This window comes from Camelus bactrianus, chromosome 8 (genome assembly GCF_048773025.1).
Source record: "Camelus bactrianus isolate YW-2024 breed Bactrian camel chromosome 8, ASM4877302v1, whole genome shotgun sequence".
In the NCBI taxonomy this organism is placed as follows: Eukaryota; Metazoa; Chordata; class Mammalia; order Artiodactyla; family Camelidae; genus Camelus; species Camelus bactrianus.
In genome coordinates this window covers 76,587,168-76,607,005 of record NC_133546.1, presented here as the reverse complement: position 1 = coordinate 76,607,005, position 19,838 = coordinate 76,587,168, and the positions used below count along the sequence as shown (strand labels likewise).

Below are 19,838 nucleotides of genomic sequence, written 5' to 3'. Positions count from 1 at the left end.
AAAAATAGAGCCGCTGGTGTAGGTTTGAAAATACTAACCCTTATTAGGGCATCTCTTCAGCAGATGAGCTGCTATAGCTGAACTGAATCTCTATTAACAGTAGTGAATTCCTGAGCCAGACAGCAACAGTAAATACAAGAGACACTGCTTACATTCATTTGATGGTTTCGCAGACTTGAGAATCGTTTCTGGCACCACGATTGTGCATTCAGGAAACAAAGAACATGAAACATTACGTTCCTCCGAATGTTTTCCTTGTGCCATTAAATGAATCAACTAAATGAGGCGCAGGCAAGGAATTTAGATTTCAGCAAGATTTTAGCTTTCAGTTTCTGAAACTGTTCAGGGGCACCCATCCCTCGGGAGAATGTTTTGCTTCCATTGTTCAAGTCAGAAGAGCCAAGAAAACTTTTCTTAGGTGGTTCAGAGCCCACCTTAGCCTTCCTTCTTACTGCTATAAAATTACTTGTGCAAAAGAAAAGATAGAGTCACCACAAAGCAGCACAAATACTTAAAATAGAGAGTATGTTCTGATAGATCAGGTTGGTTGGGATGATTACAAACTCCCGAGGCAGATGTAAGACATTCATTTTCTCAAGTTAAATAAAGCACGAGATCCAAGCTAATGCTTGTTTGGTTTATTTTATGACTTGCTTTACTTGTGTGACTTGTGGGAAAAAAAAAACTGGAAAACGATTAGCAGAAGAGGAGTTAATAATTTGGATATTTTCTTGGCACAATTATTATCTAAGGACAACGTAAAATTTGAAATCATGCCTAGAACTCATGGGCAAAATAGCTCATTCAAGTACTATCCCTTTAAAGTACCAGTGGGTTACAGTCCTAGTTTCTCTATAATATTCTTTTCTTGACTGTGGGACAAGGGCACTCTGTTAGTTTCCATCTATGATTCATCTTAAGAAGTTACTGATATGCCTTGGAAATTCATGAACTCTTATTAAGTGCTTTTGAAATCAAATATCCATAAATCTGGCTAAAACTTCTTAGAATACACATTTTTGTCAGTATAATCTTGTAGGATAATGAACTCTACATGGCTTTTAACGCTCTATGGCCCTTCTGAAATGTTTCATTCCCATGATTATAATGAAATAATTCATTACATTGAGAAAAATTGCCAAAGGAAAAAAACTCTTTTAGACCCATACTCTGAGTAAGAATAAGAAAAAGATCTGCTCCAAAGCCCAGGGAAGGAGTAACCATCAACAGATGAGAGAGGGATGGCAGAGCTTTAATTTTCTCCAATGAGACTAATATTCACAATAGAAGGAGTTCAGCTAAGTAGTGAATGGCATCCCAAGACAGGGGAACGTCCAACACGAGTCCAAGAACGTGGATCTAACCACATTTCATCTCAGAAGCAACAGGATCTCTAAGACCTCTGTGATGATCTCAGAAATCCTGGTGAGGATATCAGACATGCGATTCTTCGAATGACTTGAGATGTAAGAAGAGCTAAGATGAACCTAATGGCTCCAAGGGTGACACTGATCCCCAGGAAGTATTTTTTAAAGTTCCTTTCGGAGAATTTGCATTATCCAAACTCAGGTGGATCGCTGGTGCCGCACAGCTGTACTTTTAATTCTTACCAATGAAGCTCTCGGGACACCCTCATCCTGCACCAGCACTGTCTTGGTCTGCACTGCCCTGAAAGGACCAACGCCCTGGGACCCAGAATCCTTCAGCCCTCAGGACTCCCGCTGCCATCTTCCTTTGAATTTCAACCATTTCTTCTTTTCTACCAAACTCAGTGAAAGCACCATCTTTCCTTCTCTCCAAGAATAACCTTATGCCCTGGTGTCCTTGAATTAGCCCCCTTGGTGCTTTGAGATTTTACTCCATTCATTAAAATTCTTTGTGATTTTTTCCTAACTTTTGTATGCCCCAATTTTATTCTTTTTGTAAGTTTGTTAAGTAATATCTATTTATTACTTTAATTTCTTTTTTCTTTATTTTTTTTATTGAAGTATATTTGTGTTCACAATGTTGTGTTAGTTTCTGGTGTGCAGAATAGTGATTCATCATATACGTATATATATATATTCCTTTTCCTAATCTTTTACACTATAGGCTATTACAATTGAATATAGTTCCCTGTGTTCTACAGTAGGACTTTGTTATTTTTTTATTTTACATATATTAGTGCGTATCTGCAAATCTCGAAGCTCCACTTTATCCCTTCCCCCTCTTTCCCCTTGGTAATCGTAAGTCTCTTTTCTATGTCTATAGTCTGTCTCTGTTTTGTAAATAAGTTCATTGGTGTCATAAAATTTTTTTGTATTGAATCTTCCCATCTATTCATCTAGAAGTCCTCCTGCCACACCTCATCCTGGAAAATGCTCAGTTCCCCTTTACTCAGAGACAGACAAGACAGACAGACAGACACACCCACACCCACACTCCTCATTTACTCCTAGTACCCCCTCAACTACAGAGTCTAGGACGTGAAAAATACTTACTAAATGTTGCTTGAATGAATGAAAGACTGCTCACACTTGAGCTCTTTCCTTCATAATACTTTCTGCAGAGAAGTTAGTAACAATTGCCGCTCTATCGATCTGTCTTTAAAAAAAATTTTTTTTTGGTGTTGGGGGAGGTAATTAGGTTTGTTTGTTTTACTTATTAATGGAGGAACTGGGGATTGAACCTAGACCTCATGCACGCTAAGTACGTGCTCTACCACTGAGCTAAACCTTCCCTCCTTAGCCCCATCCACATGAAAAGGCTTCAGGGTACTGGGGGAGCCCTCACTCTCCTCCACGGTAGACCCTCCAGCCCCATCCCCCTTGAACTCCTACCCATCGTCTCTGCTGTTCCAGCTCTTCCCACTCACAAGAGCCCTATCCCAAATCCACGTGGGCGGTAATTGAAATGGGGGTGGATACAATGATGGTCATGGGGAGAAGGCTGACATGAAGGACAACATGGAGAGAGGAAGGGGCTCCAGCCCCTGATGAACTCGTCCTGTACCAAGGCTTCCCCCGTCCTCACCCCTTCCTCCCTCCCCTCCCTGGACTGGTCACACCTAAGTCAGAAGTAGCCCTTCAGGCCCCCAGTCCAGCAGTCTTTCCTTATTTCTTGGCTTCTTCTGTCTTTCTGTAGGATGAACCAGCCTCTCTGCAAAATTCCCTCCTCGCTGGAGACACTTGTCTCTCCTCCTCTTTGTTAACTCACCCTTTTTCTGGACCCTGCCGCCCTGCCTCTTCTGTATTCTCTCAGTTACTCCTGGATGTGAGCATTTCACCTCGTTTTCTCTTGCTTTCCCCTTCAGGTCCTCCTTCTTTCTGGCCAAGCTCATCCCTGTCCATCTCCACAGCTTCTCCTCCACCTACGTCACACTCGTTCATTTCATCCATCATCCTCGACCTGACCTCCCTGCCTCCTCACTGATTTGTCCATCTTGGTACTAGTGAACCTGGCAGGAAGGAACACAGCTTTGTTTCTTCTATCCTCTCGAGGCAAAGTTCTCAACCAAGGAGTAAGCAGAGTCCCTGCAAAGGCTCTTAAGACCTGCCCCCAACCTTTTATCCCTGTCTAATCCTATTTCCCATACCAGCCTTTTCGTACACCTTTGCTTTTGTAATAGAAAAGAGCAAATCTCACTCCATATTAGATCTGTTCCTTTGGCTTTAACCGTGTGCCCTGTTTTCCAGGCTTAGTCTTGCCAGCTCAGCACCTTTTGTAAAACAATGTTGCCTTTAGCCTGAAATAGGAGAGCCTATTCTCAAGGCTCTGATCTTTAGGGATATTAACACTTTTGCACTCCTACAGAGATACCAAGCTGCAGAATAGAAAATAACATTTGTTTTGTGCAGGTTTTATAGAGACACCATGACCTGACCCACACAGACAGCTGCAAGAACAAAGGATTCCAAGAACAAAGAATTCCTACACCAAGAAGTTTGCACCAACCAACCACACCCCCTCCCATTTTTAGCATAAAAGGAGCCTGAATTCTGACTTGGGGAAGATGGTTCTCCAGGACATCAGTCTGCCATCTTTTCCATCTGCCGACTTTCCAAGTAAAGTCGTTATTCTTTGCCCCAACACCTCATCTCCCAATTTACTGGCCTGTCGTGCAGCGAGCAGAACAAGTTTGGACTTGGTAACACTTTTGCCAACCTACGTTCACGGGCTAGGGTAATTTATTGAAAGACATTTTTTGTGTTTTCCCCCTGTATTTTTCCTTTCTCTCTCCACAAAATTATTAGCCCTTTAATAATTTCCACAAAAGTATTTTATATGCTTCCTGATTTCAGGGATTTCTTCAGGAAGACAGGGCAGCCAGAAGCCAGTAGTCAATCTTTCATATTTGTAAATGCCTAAACTCCGAAACAGCTGGTGCTGAATGTGCTGGATCAGCAGGATGGAAGAAGAGGGCTTCGCCAGGCCTCTAGACCCCACGGAACCCGTGGGGACCCAGGCCCTGCTCCACGCACCCTGCTGTAACACAAAACGAGAGGAAGGCTTCACCAGAAACTTATTTTTCTATACATATTCTGATTCTTCTACTCGGACGGAATGTGAATCACTTTCAAGTCACTGGAATTTTTGGCTTATCTGTGTCCATGTGAGATCTTTTTCTTTAACCAATATAAACCTAGTCCCTTGCTCATAGCAGCAGCCACAAAATATGTGTGCTCGCAGCGAGCTGACAGTGAAGTCAAGAGAGCTCGATCTGTAAGAATTCAGAGGCAAGAGAGATACTAATCAAAGCTGAAATAAAAGGGGACAACAATGTTCAGAGGATCTTTGAGCAGGGTCTTGAAGGAAAGGATATGGACAGGGGAAAAAGAAATTTAGATGGTAGGAAAATGCTGGAAAGGGGCAGAATATCAAACAGAAGTGATTCTTGTTTTTTTGTTTTTTTTTTTGCTTTAATCTCTTTTTTTAATTGAAGTATAGTCAGTTGACAATGTGTCAATTTCTGGTGAACAGCATCATGTTTCAGTTACACAAATACATACATGTATTCTTTTTCATATTCTTTTTCATTATATGTTACTATGGGATATTGAATATAGTTCCCTGTGCTCTACAGTAGGACCTTGTTTTATCTATTTTTTATATAGTAATTAGTATCTATTTTTAGGATGATCTTAGTACATATAATTGATTCAATTATGTGATAGTATAACATAAACATAGTTCTGCAATATTTCCCATAATTTAATTAGTGTCTAACCACCCAAATCTTGCCAGTACCTAGGAAAAAAATGATGTTAGTCTGTTAAACAAAGGATCATCAGCTGTTCGTGAGAGAATAAATAATAATTACTTTAAATGGCTAGACGACACTCATCTACTGATTCTGCAAGGGCTCTTATCCTGGGAAACTTAGATCCTTAACTGCCTTGTCTTTCCACTCCCCTTGGTAACACACACAAATGGCTCTGGGTTTTATTATGTTGGCACCTTGCTTCACAGTTTCTTATTTAGCTCTTTGACTCCTGTTTATTTCAAGTGTAAATGACTTCCTCCCCCTGGGAATGCTACTTCTAATTTTGAAATACCCACTGTTCCTGGTATAATACTGGAGATAGAGTTTGTCAACAATACAAGATAAATTAAGTAATTTCTAGCCTGTAAAGCTGATGATACTTTACATTTATAGGTGTTTTCTTCAAAAAAGCTTTTCTTGAAGCTTAATTTTTTTTGTGACCCATCTTGGAGTGAAGTTATACACACACATGTATGTATAAATGAACAGCGCATGGAAAGAGCTCTAGAAATGTAAAGCTATTGGTTTTATTCACTTAGACACATGAATAATTATCATTCCTGTGATACTGATTATTGGAATCATGTTACACTCGTAGGTAATGACAAGGGCGTATCGGGGGATGATTCTTCAGAGATTTACAGACCCTTCTCAATCATGCCTTCAATTTCCTGGCGAGGAGGGCGGAGTATTACATTGGTAGCACATGACCGAAAGAGACCAAACCCTCACACCACACAGGCTGGGCATCCAGACCCTCCTAAGTAAAATCTCCCTTACATTCCAGAGCCTGGTCCTGTGTTTACCCAGGGCCTCATTCAATTCCAAAATACTCCTGGATCAGCTGCTTTTCCTTAAAATTTCCCTTTCTTTCACTACTTCACACCCTTTTCAATCTAATTCAGCTACTGTGTCCTGCATCAGTGTTTAGTGACATGCTTACTTGCTGGAAGCCACTTACCAGGAGTTGCATTTTGGGAAACTTCCCTGTTTATGTCACTCTATTTCAAAAAACATGTATTAAAAATGTGTCCCTACTTTTGTTACGAATACTTAGTGTGATCGAGGAGATTCTGTTCCTTACTGTCATTTATATTTGAAATATTCCACAAATAATTATATCTATAATTGAAGAGCACAGTAAATTACATATAAAAGCCAAGTCAATTTTATATATTATAGATATAACTTACATAAATATACATGTATTTATAGTTTACTATGCTCCTCAGTGTTTTAAAATAAATTTTAGTTGATTTGAACAGAGAATCAAATATACTCCTTGGAGCAAACTTGTGGCTATATAAAAAACTCAGAAAAAATGATGTGCTTGAAATCGCTCATTCTAAAAAGGGCTGGGCAAACGTTATTTCTAGGAGCTTCGTGTTTTCCTGATCATCTATTGTCTGGGGCAGAGGAGACGGAACCTGTAACCCAGGGTCCCAAAGAGACTCACTACAAGAAAAGCCCTTAATTAAAGTCTTAAAATACTGAGCATGATTAAACATTTACATTAAATATATTCTATTCCTTAGAATACATTAATATATAAGTAATGCTGTTTTCCTCTGCCAAATCTTTGATTAACTGACACCATTAGAAAATCTGTTTTAATTTTCCGTGCATTTAGAAAGCCCCCTGAGAAGCCCCACCAGTCTGAGATGAATGGTTTCATTTCATTATAAAGATACTTAAATCAATTACACTAACGTTTCTTGAAATTAGACAAACATCACATAGTTTTCTCTCAGATGACGGACCTGGGAGAGACAGAGTTTAGGGAAAATTTTAAAAAACTAGAAAACTCTTCTAAAAACTCTTCTTACAACTCTTCTAAGACCTAAACTCTAAGAACAGAGGTATTACTGAAGGGAAGGGCTGGGAATTCAGACACGTGGAAATACTAAGTTTATTTAAAGCAAGACACCCAAGAGCGCTTTCTTAATAGGAAATGAAAATTAAGGAATATTTCCTGGGTGAGGACGAATCTGGAAATACAAATGTGATGCTCATACGCAGAAGCTGAAACAGTGTAACAGAAGATTTCTTAAAATGAGAATGCTGAATTTTGGTGACTCTTCACAGGAGAGAGAAAAACCTAACCATGGATAAGGGGGAAAAAAGTCACTTGTCAAAGAAGGAAGAGGGAAAAACATCAGGCCATGCACTGACACAAAGAGGAGTGATCCCTGAAGTGTGCCCCCATTTGTCACTTGCTTTGGGAAGGCCAAGAAGAATGAGAATAGGTTGTCAAATAAAAGGTACAATTATGACGTAGGAAGAGAAGCATAAAATCTGATACCTGGCAAGTTCTGCAGAGGACGTCCCTGCCAAACCACCCCCTCCACCGGCAAACTGAGTCCTAGAGAGAGCGAGTCGGAGTTCATTCCCCGAGTCACTCTGCGATAGAACTATCTGGTTAAACCATCACCACCCAGTCTCTGAAAGCATGGTCTTCCGTGCAAGTGATTGAGGACGCAACTCTTGGGAAGATAAGTATTATCTGAAATTCAGCAATGACTGTAACTAGAATACAATGTAAATGAAAAAAGCAAAGGGGCCAGTGTTCCAATGCCAATCACTTGGATCTAGCACCTACAAAGCTGTGCCTCGGGGGGAGTTCCTAACTTTAATTATCGCTGCATTTTATTCTGAGAGAACATAATTCTACTCAACTCATGAATAACAGGGAGGGAGCTAGCTACAGGGGAAAAATGAGAAGAGCGAGACGGTGGAAAGTTGGAGAAGGACCTATGCCATCTCTGACCCTGCAGTCTCTCACACAGGAGACACTGGTTCTCTAGAAAGAAAGCAAAGAGAATTTCCATTTCATCCAAGAGATAAAGGATCTTGAAATCTGGCGGTGAGAACCTATTCGCAGTCTGTACTATAAAGCATCCTTTATGACATCGACAGTGCACACCAGGAAGCATCACCATCAAGAACAAAACAAGCAAAAACAAAACAAGCAAAAACAAATGCAAAACACTTCCTGCTCTGAAGGGAGAAATCTGAGCCCCAGGAAGAGCAACGGTTCTCTTTCACAAAGGACAGCCCCTCTCACTGGGACGGTGGCTCTGCCACATGGACGCTGGCTGACCTGGGTCCATCCTACTCCCATGACTTTCAGGAAGACCAACCTCTGTTTCGATAAACAGCTGGATGCAGGAGTTCAATTCCTGAATGGCTCAAAATCCCCTCCCTCTAATTTATTTATCAGTTGGTCCAGTCGAAGGCATCATTTCAGATACATCCTTTCCAAGATGCCAAGCCAACTCTAAAAAGGATTTCATGAACGTTTTTCAGTGTAAGTCAATTTTGTGACAAGACTTTCGCTGTTGAGAAACAATAAATGGAACTACGGAGCATGGCAGGGGAAACAGATGATGACAACTGAAACCAGCCCAACACCTCACTTACCTTTGGTTTTCCATATTACCGAGACTAGTCACGAATTATCTAGTATGTTATGATCAAATGTTACATAATTTTAGGCAGTTTTTAAAATATATTTCATAATACACAAAATAACCATCTTCCCTTCTGTGTTGGCTTTTCCCCCTATATAGCTTGAGGACAGAAAGCTTTCAAGATTTATAAGCAGTAGAAAATATCTGAAACTCAAATTTGCATTAAAACATTATTCTTTGCACAAATCCACTGACCCATTTTTCTAAAGTAAAAATAACTGCTGGGTTCTTACTGGCATTGAAAATACAACCATTTCAGTTCCACGTTTATATTCAGACAGTACCTTGAAGACTGAACTTCAAGTTGCACAACCGACCTTGTTTTCTCTAACAATAGGGAGACAGCCTGCTTTATAAGTAATTGTATTTATGGAACATTTTGAAAAGGAGAATCCTGTTGCTTCTCTTGCATTTAAATCAATTTGGTTCTTTAATACTTCTTTGCATTTCCTTGAATATTTGTAAATATGGCTTGAATTTTTTTTAACTTAAAGGTGAACATCTGACCACTTTATAGATTGACAAATGATACCTTGTTAGGTGGCTGTACAGAAACAAATAAAATAAAATCAACCCACACATGTCACAGGTTTCCAGAAACAGAGAAATAAGCGTATGCTGCCAAGAAGAAGGCGTACACTGTACCATCCCATCAGGAGACGCAGCATGAAGACCAACTCGCTTCTCCAGCAAGAACCTGAGGTGGTCGAGTGGAATGGACGGCACTCACCTGTTTGGCTCAGTTGGGATGTGCTTCTGCTCCTTCGAGACACTATGGCGACCACCTTGGCACTCAGGCTGGACCTTCTCTTCTTTCCACCTGCTCCGACTGTCCCCACAGCCGTGTCCGACTGGCTGCCGTCATTATGCTCTAGTGTATACATCTCTCCGCTCACACTCGTGCTCTTCGTGATGGCTCTTCCTGAAGTCCCCATCCGTCTGCCTTGCATTTTAGGGGTAAATGAACTATATTTACAAAGTAAAAACATATATGCATCCATAAATTACAGGTCAGCATAACAGACACTCTCAGTCTAATTTATTTTGAAATAATCCAGGCAAATTGTTGGGGCGGGAGAAGCCAGCTGAGGAGTACTCCTATGGCTATGAGCACTTTCAAATTGCATCACCCCCCCCCCAAATATGTACTAGATGTGGCTTCAAACCATCGTATCTTAACACAGAGCAATCTATACACTAGTTTTGGATACAGGATATATTTTATTATGTGTTATTACAAGAAATTGAATATAGTTTCCTGTGCTCTATAGGAGGTCTTTGCTGTTTATCTATTTTATATATATAAACTTTTAAAAGATAATAAATGGTTAATTCTCTCCATGGGGATGTGAATGTGACTGACCGCTTTTGTAAACAGTTACTATCAGAGAAAAATTAAAATACTTAAATCAGTAGAAAAGTTCATTATCTATCCCTGAGGGGGAAATATTGTTAAAAATTGATCCTCTGAATTTGCCACAAGGTTTCAAAGAGTGAAAACAGTGTCTGTTCTAGGTTCTCTTTGGGATTCCATCAGACAGACATTGCTTTTGCTAATCTGAGGCTTAATGCGTCCAGGAAAGACTCCTGATGAGGCAAAACCCCCTGCATCACCCCCTTCCTCTTGGATCCCTTGTACTCCATCTTCTCCACACACACTTCCTCTCATTTTCATCTCTCAGCTCTTCAAATTCACAGACTCTGGGTTCAGATATTTTTTTGGGCCCCATTCTTTTCTGCAAAACTCGTCTCTGTTGTCAGAGTACACAAGTTTATCTGAACAGATTACTTTACTTCTCTCCCAAATGAATGCCTTACTGTTGAGAATTTCAGGCACTGTGGAAGGTCGACAGGAGTAAATCCTCTCTACTTGCCGAAGTCAACGTGTGTCCGTGAGTTGGGGAGAGATGGGGTGGGTAAGTGAGGAGACAGGGACATGAATCTTTTTAATAATGCTGCATATGCAGCCCTATTACCCTCTAGTCCACCCCTTTTTGGTCCAGTGAAGACCTGGTTTAATATCTCTGAAATGATCCTCTTAATTTAACGTTTCCTCAGAATATCTACAAAAATTGGCTTCCATGACCTTCCCCGCCATCTTGATTTTCTATTTCTTGTTTTGAACTACAAAATATAGTACCTAATGTAGCTTCTTGGGTCAGTGATGACACTTCATACACATCAGAATAAACCCCAGTATGATTAGGAATGATGAAACAGAAAGTCTTGGGATGACGTAACATGTTTGTGGCCGCACACTCAGCGAGAGCTTCAGTAGAAGGGGAAGCTGGTTTGGGGTGGTTCAGAGGGGTTAGCGGGCTTAGACTCATGGAAGAGGGTCCAGAACTGCTTAGATCTTAGGTCCCTACATAAACAGTGAACTGAAACTGATGCCTCTATTTGACAGGAATAATTTGGAATTTTTCATCCCTAGCTGCATTCCTTGAATTGGTGCACACCAACACTCACCTGGTAACAATAAGGTACTCATCGTCTTTCATTTTGTTCTAATAATCTTTTCATTCACTCAAAAGTTTTTAAAGCCATTTGCAAATCGGGCAGTTTTGCTATGTGTTTTACATAGTCACGTTTTCAAAATATGAATGATGACAGTTTTACATATGACCAGTTCAACACTGATTCCTCTGTGGTTTATATTCTCAACTCTAATGGACTTTCTTTCCTGAGAAATATTATGGTTCATTTCTCTCATGTCCTCACCTGTTTATCTGAATGCATTTCGTAAATCTGCCACCCCTCCTTAAGTCGGCTCTTACTATCTGCTTATTCTGCTATTTCACTTGCATAATTCTGCTGAAGAATACACAGAAATGTCAGGATTCAGTCAATTTCATGGTCATAATATCCATCTTCCATCAAACACCTGCTGTGGAGAAATCTGTAGTTTTCCACCTCACATCAGTCTTCTTAGCACACTCCCCACAGTGGTTATTGAGAACCTCTCTTCTGAAACTATTTTTATCTCTATAGTAAAATATGGGTTAACTAACATGTACCTTTTTCCCTCCCCATTATTTCTACAAACATAGAATTCTATCACAGTTCTCAATTTGTATTTACAAAATAATTCCAAAAAAAAAAAAAAAACACTTATAAAATTCTGAAGGGTGTTCTTTGGGTTATAGAGAAGTTTAAATGAACAGGGAAATGTTTTCCATGATGTTTCTCTTATGAACATTTATTCAAGACAGGCAAGGAAGATTCAACAAATTTTCATGGACATTTAATCTAGCAATGAGGTATTTTACAATACTGACAAATAAAAATTTTGAAAAAAATTGTAGGGAAATTTGTGATTACCCTTTTGAGGGGGGTGAGTTAAGAAGTTATGTTAAAATGATTTTATGAATAAATGACACAATTTTTCTCAGAAAATAAAACATGTTGTTTAGAAGCTCACAGCTTTCTTGTGGGATTGGAGGACCGTGCGTAGCTCCCTGAAGAATCAAGGATACCACATGCTCATCTAGAAGGCATTAGGGCAGTTTCAATTCTCCTGGTACCTAACTGAGGGGACAGGTTTGGCGGGGGTTGGGGGGGTGCTAATTAGCTACATTAATTAAATCAATGCGAAGGTCATGGTCTTCACAAAAGCATGCTTTCTACTTTGCTAATCTGTAGCCTTTTATTTGTCCTGCTTCCATTGCCTAGGAACCATTCCTGTCATTCAGATGAGCCTGAATCTTTTGATTCACTTTTAAGGCTCTTGATTTTATAAAGATTTTTGGAGTCCTAGCCCTCTGTTTTATATTTTGTACTGGTTATGTTAGGATTCTGATGGTTTACATCAGCACACACCTCATGAATCATTAAATTTGCTCCAGAATCCCTCCTATTGCTGAGTAAACTGATGAAGTAAAAACACGTGTTCCATCCATCTACAGACTATACTGTAACCCATCTTTAAATATCAAACAAACAAAAAACCCCCACCTTTATTCTCTGATGCCCCGATTCCTGGCCACTGACTTTATGCTGAAAAATCTCAGAATTGTTTGCCATGTCCTCTCTTCCTAGTCTCTTCAGATGCTGTGTCCCGGGCTTGAGACCTCAGAAATTTGCCAAATAAAGCATAACTCTCAACTTTTAGGCTGTGCATTTTATCTCAGTCAACAAGTGACAAACCTGCCCAGGTGTGTCTAATAAGACTCTCAAAAATGTGTTCAACCCAACGAAAAATCTGCTCCCTCTCGAATCTTCATTCCTCATTAAAGATACCCCCATCAACCAAGTGCTCAGAGTAATAATCACCCCCTCTCTGTTAACAAAAATAATGTAAACTTGGACTTGAGACCAGAAAAAAGTTGCCTTATCTGTTAATGCCATGCATGAGGATTATCTAATAATCTCCCTAAGGATCATTTGACTCTAGGGGAATGTAACATTTTTTGACTTACTATTTACTCTCATAATAATCATGGTCCAAACATTTGACAACTCTTTAAAAGTTAGATGTTAACTTGAAGAGAACTGACGAGGAGCGAATGATTACTACTACTAGTAGAGAGGATAACCCCAAAGGTTAAGGTTTTGTTGGCCTAGAGAACATTATCTAGTTTTGAATCGAACTTAGTAACCTTATTTCAGCAGCGCCTTTTTTCTCAGTGATGATATATGTGTACATACAAGGACATCGTCTTAGGAACCAGTTTGTCACCTTGTTGGTTTTCTCACCAATGAGTTAAACTCTGACATTTGCTATCTATTTTTCTTAAAAAACTTCTCCTTTATTCTTGTTTTTTATTGAAGTGTAGTCAATTTGCAATGTTAATTTCAGGTATACATACATGTATATTTTGTCAGTTTCTTTTCCATTATGGCTTATTAGAAGGTATTGAATATAGTTCCCTGTGCTATACAGTTAAGTCCTTGTTTATCTATTTTATATATAGTAACATGCATCTATTTTTCTTATAATTATGTTTCAATTAGGAGAATTATGTTTTGAGAGTGTCAGGTGTCCCATCAGAATGTCCCAATGGACGTCTGCGGGAGCTGTGTTTTCTGTGCAAGGCACCTCATGAACTCTAAACCCAACGATGCTTTTTCCTGGCTCCTGGATTTAATGCCAAGTGGCAACAGAATATTACCTTCAATTTCTGTTTCTCTGTTTTCTTTTTGACCCTGGTTTTGTTTTGTTTGTTGCTGGTCCTGGTTCTTGGCGAATCTGATTCTTACACTGCTTTGTTTGTAACTGGTAATAATTCCTCACTGGTGGCAGCAATCATAGGGAATCTATCTACGGATGGATGCAGTCTGTCGGATGGCAGACATCAGGATGTATTGAAAGCTGGGTGGCAGATGACAGAAAATCTGGTTTGTTAGTCTTGCATGTCTGTTTGTTTGCATGTTACTCAAGTTCATATCATTCAAGAAAATGGCTTGTGTACCTAAAAGAACAGCCGTTTAAATTCTAGGGTTAGGTTTCTGTGCCAATTTTTGTCTGTGGCAAAGTGATACATCTGAAACTGCTCGTTTCCTTTGCATGTGTAAAAAATAGTCTTTTTAATGGGTGATAAAAATCTCTGACCTTACATATACCCTGGGGATATTGGTGTGGGCAGACAGATATTAATTTAATAGAACTCCTCTTCTGGTTGATCGATGGAGACAAATAAGTACTTAGATAATTCTACAGTTAACTACAGAATTCCCAGAGAGAAAAAAAATGAACTTCTAATACCTGGAATATGCCTGTCTTTCAAGAAAAATCCATTCTTAAGAAATTGGTAACTCAAAAGAATTTTAATGTAAGAATCTAAACCCACAATCAAAGTGAATCCTTGGAGACTAGTTTGATAAATTTGGCTTAAAAACAGCTTTATGAAGACCACAATGAGATGCTACTTTGCATGCACAAGATGGCTCTAACTTAAAAAAAAAGGTGATACGTGCTGATAAGAATCTGAAGAAACTGGAACTTTCATACACTGTTAGTGGGAATGTAAAATGATGTAGCCACTTTGGAACAGTTTGGCAGTTTAGTTAAACATAAACATAGTTAAATTGATCTTAGAGTTGCCATACTACTCAGTAATCCCATTCTTTGATACATTCTCAAGAGAACTGAAAACATAAATCCATACAAACACTTACTCATCAACATTCAGATCAACATTATTTGTAACACTTAAAAAGAGGAAACAGCCCAAATGCCCATCAATTGATGAACTGATGAACTGATGATGAAACACAAAGTGTTTTATCCAGACAATGGAATGTCATCACCCATAAGACGGAATGATTCGTGTAATGAACTTGGGAATTTGAAAACATTATACTACATGAAAGAAGCCAGATTCAAAGGCTACATATTATATGATTCCATTTAAATAAAATGTCTGATAGTCAAAATCATAGAGACAAATGTAGGTAAGTGTTCACCAGGGATTAGAGGAGAGAGGATGACTGCTAATGGGTACGGATTTCTTTCCAGGGATGATAAAAATGTTCTCAAATTAGACAGTGGTTATGGTTGCACAACTCACTGGGAACATACTAAAAACCAATGAATTTTACAATTTAATAGGGTGAATTTTTATGGTATGTGAATTGCATCTCAAATCTGAAAAAAAAAAAACCCCAGCTTTATGTCTTCTTCCAGACTTTATCAGTGTTTTATTTAACACAAACACAAAATTTTATCTTATTGTTTAAGATTTAGGATGGTTTTCTCATGAACAGACTAGTTCATATGGAATTCCTATACTTTATATATTGATTTGACTTAGTGGATAAGCTAACGTTCCTTCCATCAACATTTCCAATTGTGAAAAATGTAAATTATGTAATAACCACACTGACCTATAATTCTGAAAAAACTCTGATATCAACAGTAATTAAGTTGGCTGGATGTCAGCTTAAACATAATCCAAGTGATTAATTAGGTACACAGGGGCTTTGCCTTTGGGTGATGTAAAGGTTTACATTTTTGCAACTCTACGGGATACTGTGGGTGTAGGATGTTTTATTATTGTGCTGTGTAACTTGCAGGGCTGGTGGCTAAATTGTTCCATATGACAGCCGATTATGCTCAATTATCTACCTCCCAATTTTCTCTATGAAATAGAAGCTTGGATTAAAAGTTCTAATTAATATGTATGGCTCATTCTACACTGGAAACTAAGGTGACAAAAATATAGGACATATACAAAGTAATAGATGTGTTTTTATTTATCAAAGGAGAAGAAGGAAACAATTTTTTTACAATAAAATACATGGAATATGAATGAGGATAGTAAAAGAGAGAACTTGGGTGAAAAACTGTAGAGGGTTTACAGAAAGTGAATTAGTTACCCTGGTTTATTGTAGTTGTAAACAGTAAGTCAAAAGACCCAAAAAATAAAACTTTGACCAACTGTCTCTATATGATAGAAATATTCATCATATAATAAGAAAGGTCTATGAACCATTTACTGATAAATAGTACATTAATGCAAGATTAGAATTTGGTTTTCTGTCTCATATATGGAATCTAAAGAAAAGAAAAGAAAAGAAAAAGACAAACGAACATAAATACAGAAACAGAAACAAGACTCATAGACATAGAATACAAACTTGTGGTTGCCAGAGGGGAGGTGGGTGGGAAGGGACAGGCTGGGAGTTCGAAATTTGTAGATACAGACAGGCATATGTAGAATAGATAAACAAGATTATACTGTGTAGCACAGGGAAATATATACAAGATCTTGTGGTAGCTCACTGTGAAAAAGAATGTGACAATGAATATATGTATGTTCATGTATAACTGAAAAATCGTGCTCTACATTGGAAATTGACACAGCATTGTAAACTGACTATAACTCAATAAAATAAAATTTAAACAAAACAAAACAAAAAGAATTTGGTTTTCTGTTAAAGTGACGAATTGATCTTAAATATTTAGCTGAGAACAAATTTCATTTCATCAGGAAGGGCAATTACCATTAAGGGACAAAAGCTGTACCTCATGGCAGACTCAATCCCTATTACGACCTGCACAGACACCTGGTCTAGTAAGTGCTCTGTGGCTTACAGGATCCTAGAACCACAGGTAACAAAGGAGGTCATATCCTGAATCAGCAGAACTGGGGGGACCTCATATCCATAGGTACTGTAAATAAAGTCTGGTGGTGCTATTGCTCTGCCTTACCTTAAGACTTAACACATAAGACTTGGTGTGCTACGCCTTACCACAAAATGGCAAAGGGGGTAGGATAATCTATATGCCTTTAATCAAATCAAAGATGCTATCAATATTAAGCTACATCATTGTTTTATGTATCTTTAAGAAAGAATAGTGCTAATTAAACTATGACATGCCAGCAACTGTAAAATACACACAAATTCCATAGATAGTAAAGTACAGACTAGTGTGCATTGTCAAATCAGTTAAATTATGTTGAGAGACAATTCAGAAACTCATTTCAAGCAAGATTTTTTTTTAAGATTACTAAAATTAAAGCGACATGAGCTCACTGTCCCTAAAATAGGCTAAAAAGACTTTGTACTACCTAAATACACACAAGGGATCAATCATATAAGAAATCATACTCCATCTTTTTTTAAATGGAGGTACTGGTGGTTGAACCCAGGACCTCATGCATGCTAAGCATGTGCTCTACCACTGAGCTATTTCCCTCCCCCTTCATATAAGAAATCAAACCTGGGGCCAGATTTCGGCTCATTATTCTAATGTAATGTGGCTGGCATAAAACTTTGGAATAGAATGAAAAAATGTGGGCCTGAAATATCTTTTCATTTTCAGAAAGTAAGGATGCTTTCAAGAAAAGCATATGATGTACAATGTAAAGATGATCCCCACTCTTAAATTAATGACAAATTTAGCTTAAAAACCATTGTAACCAATTTCTGTGCATTTAACACACTAAAAGAATCTAGAGGTCTACCATGATTCCACAGTAAGCCTAAAAAGGGGCAAGCAATTTAAGGCCTATTCAAAGATGGCTGTGGTGCATATAAATTCTCAGTGCTCTTTACAAAAATGCTGAAAGTCAATCCAAATTATTTGAGTCCTGCACGTAAGTTTGGATCAATACAGAAGTTACTACTCACAAGTGGCAAGTACAAAAGGAACCTGATGCTCAAGAGACCACTCCCAGGCGCCCATCTAGAAATTCCCAGGAGCTAAACCACAAGGTCTGATGACTCATAACCAAGAGGGCATCAGACACCCACTGAACGCATCTAGTGGACCTGCCCTGAGAGGAGGCACCTGTTAGAACTGAGGGGTGCACTCAGGTTAGTTCACTATTTATATTTAATCCCTTCAAGGAGGCCAGACCTTTGGAAGTCACTGCCTCTGTGCAATCCTTGCTGACTTTCACTCTTAAACATGTATGTGGATTTATAAATGAGGCTCTGAGTAGTCTTCCTACTGAGGACTTGCACTTCGTTAATTTACTCCAGCTTACGTAGTTTATTCCTAGTTAGTTTACTTAGGTATTACATTTATTCCTAGGTGTTTCATATTTCTGATTCTATTGTATTAACGGCATTTTATAAATTTCATTTCCTAATGTTGGTTGCTGGCACATCAAAATACAATTGACTTTTATATATAGACCTTGCACCCGGTGACTTTGTTAAATTCATGTATTAATTCTAACACTGTGTAGTAGATTCCTTTGAGTTTTTTATACTCACAATCATACAAGCTGTGCAATCTTACTGCTTTTATTTATTTTTTCTTGTTGTATTGCTACACTGCCAGGTCCAACACTGGACCATCCGAATAATGCTGACTAGAAGTTGGGAGAGTGGCCTCAGTGAACACAGAGGGACAGTGTTCTGTGTTTCACTATTAAATGTGGTGCTTCTTGTAGGGTGACGGTAGATAACCTTTATCATTTTAAGAAAATTCTCTTTTAGTTTGCTAACGTATCTTATTATATCTGTCATGAATTTTATAAAATATTTTTCCTGTATCTACCGAGATGCTGAGATGATCATATGATTTCCTTCTTTCTTTCTCTAATGGATTACACAGAATTTTAAACCAGTCCGACATTTACGGAACAAAACTGTCCTCTTCATAATGTATTCTCATTCTCTCTCTCAGAATTTCTCTCTCTCTTTCTCTCATATAGAGATAGATGGATGGATAGAGACAAACAGATGGACAGACAGATCACCCTGTGTCAGAGACCAGAAATCTCCCTGTGACCAGACAATGCTGGAGCCACGCCCACTCATGGCAACACTGACATGGGGTGACAGTGACCATGTCCAGCCTGGCTCGGTCCCTCCCCACACAGGGAACAGGAGTCTCCAGGGAGATCCCACTGAGGTGGAACAAACACCCTGCTATTAAAAAATGTCTAAAAAACCCACAGATGGAATTTTAAAAAGTGGTCTCTATTTGAATTCAATTTGCTAAAATTTTCCTATTGTCTTTTGTCTATTTTAATGAGAGGTTTTGGCCTGTAATATTCCCATCATGTCCTTCCCAAATTTATCAAGTAGAGACTTGCCTCCCAAAGAGAGTTTGGAAGTATTACTCCTTTTTACTCTCTGGAAAAACTGCGTAAGACGGAGAACATTTATTCTTTAAATATTGGCATAATTTACCAGTGAATCACCTGAGTCAGCAGTTTCCCTTGTGGGAAAATTTGAAACAACTATAAGATCATCTTTAAAAAAGTCCAGGACCAGACGGCTTCACTGGGGAATTCTACCAAACATACAAAGAAAAACTCATACCAGTCCTTCTCAAACTCTTCCAGAAGATTGAAAAGGAGGGAGTATTCCCAAACTCATTCTATGAAGCCACCATCAATCACCCTGATACCAAAACCAGGCAAAGACACTACCAAAAAAGAGAATTACAGACCAATATCAGATGAACATAGATGAAAAAATCCTTACCAAAATATTGGCAAATAGAATCCAACAGCACATAAAAAAGATTATACATCATGATCCAGCTGGGTTCATCCCAGGGACACAAGGGTGGTTCAACATGCACAAATCAATCAATGTAATACACCACATCAACAAGAGAAAGGACAAGAACCACATGATCATCTCAATAGATGAAGAAAAAGCATTTGATAAAATTCAACACCGATTTACAATAAAAACTCTCACCAAAGCGGGTGTAGAGG

At 38.6% G+C, this 19,838-nt stretch overlaps 1 protein-coding gene across 1 annotated transcript in view; it reads right to left on the bottom strand.

Annotated features, from left to right (window-relative positions):
* RIMS1 (regulating synaptic membrane exocytosis 1) overlaps positions 1 to 19,838 on the bottom strand; it is a 451,285-nt gene that overhangs the window by 55,214 nt on the left and 376,233 nt on the right. Inside the window, 1 exon segment of the mRNA XM_074368769.1 lies at positions 9,443 to 9,678. Within this exon segment, the coding sequence (XP_074224870.1) occupies positions 9,443 to 9,678 (236 nt within the window).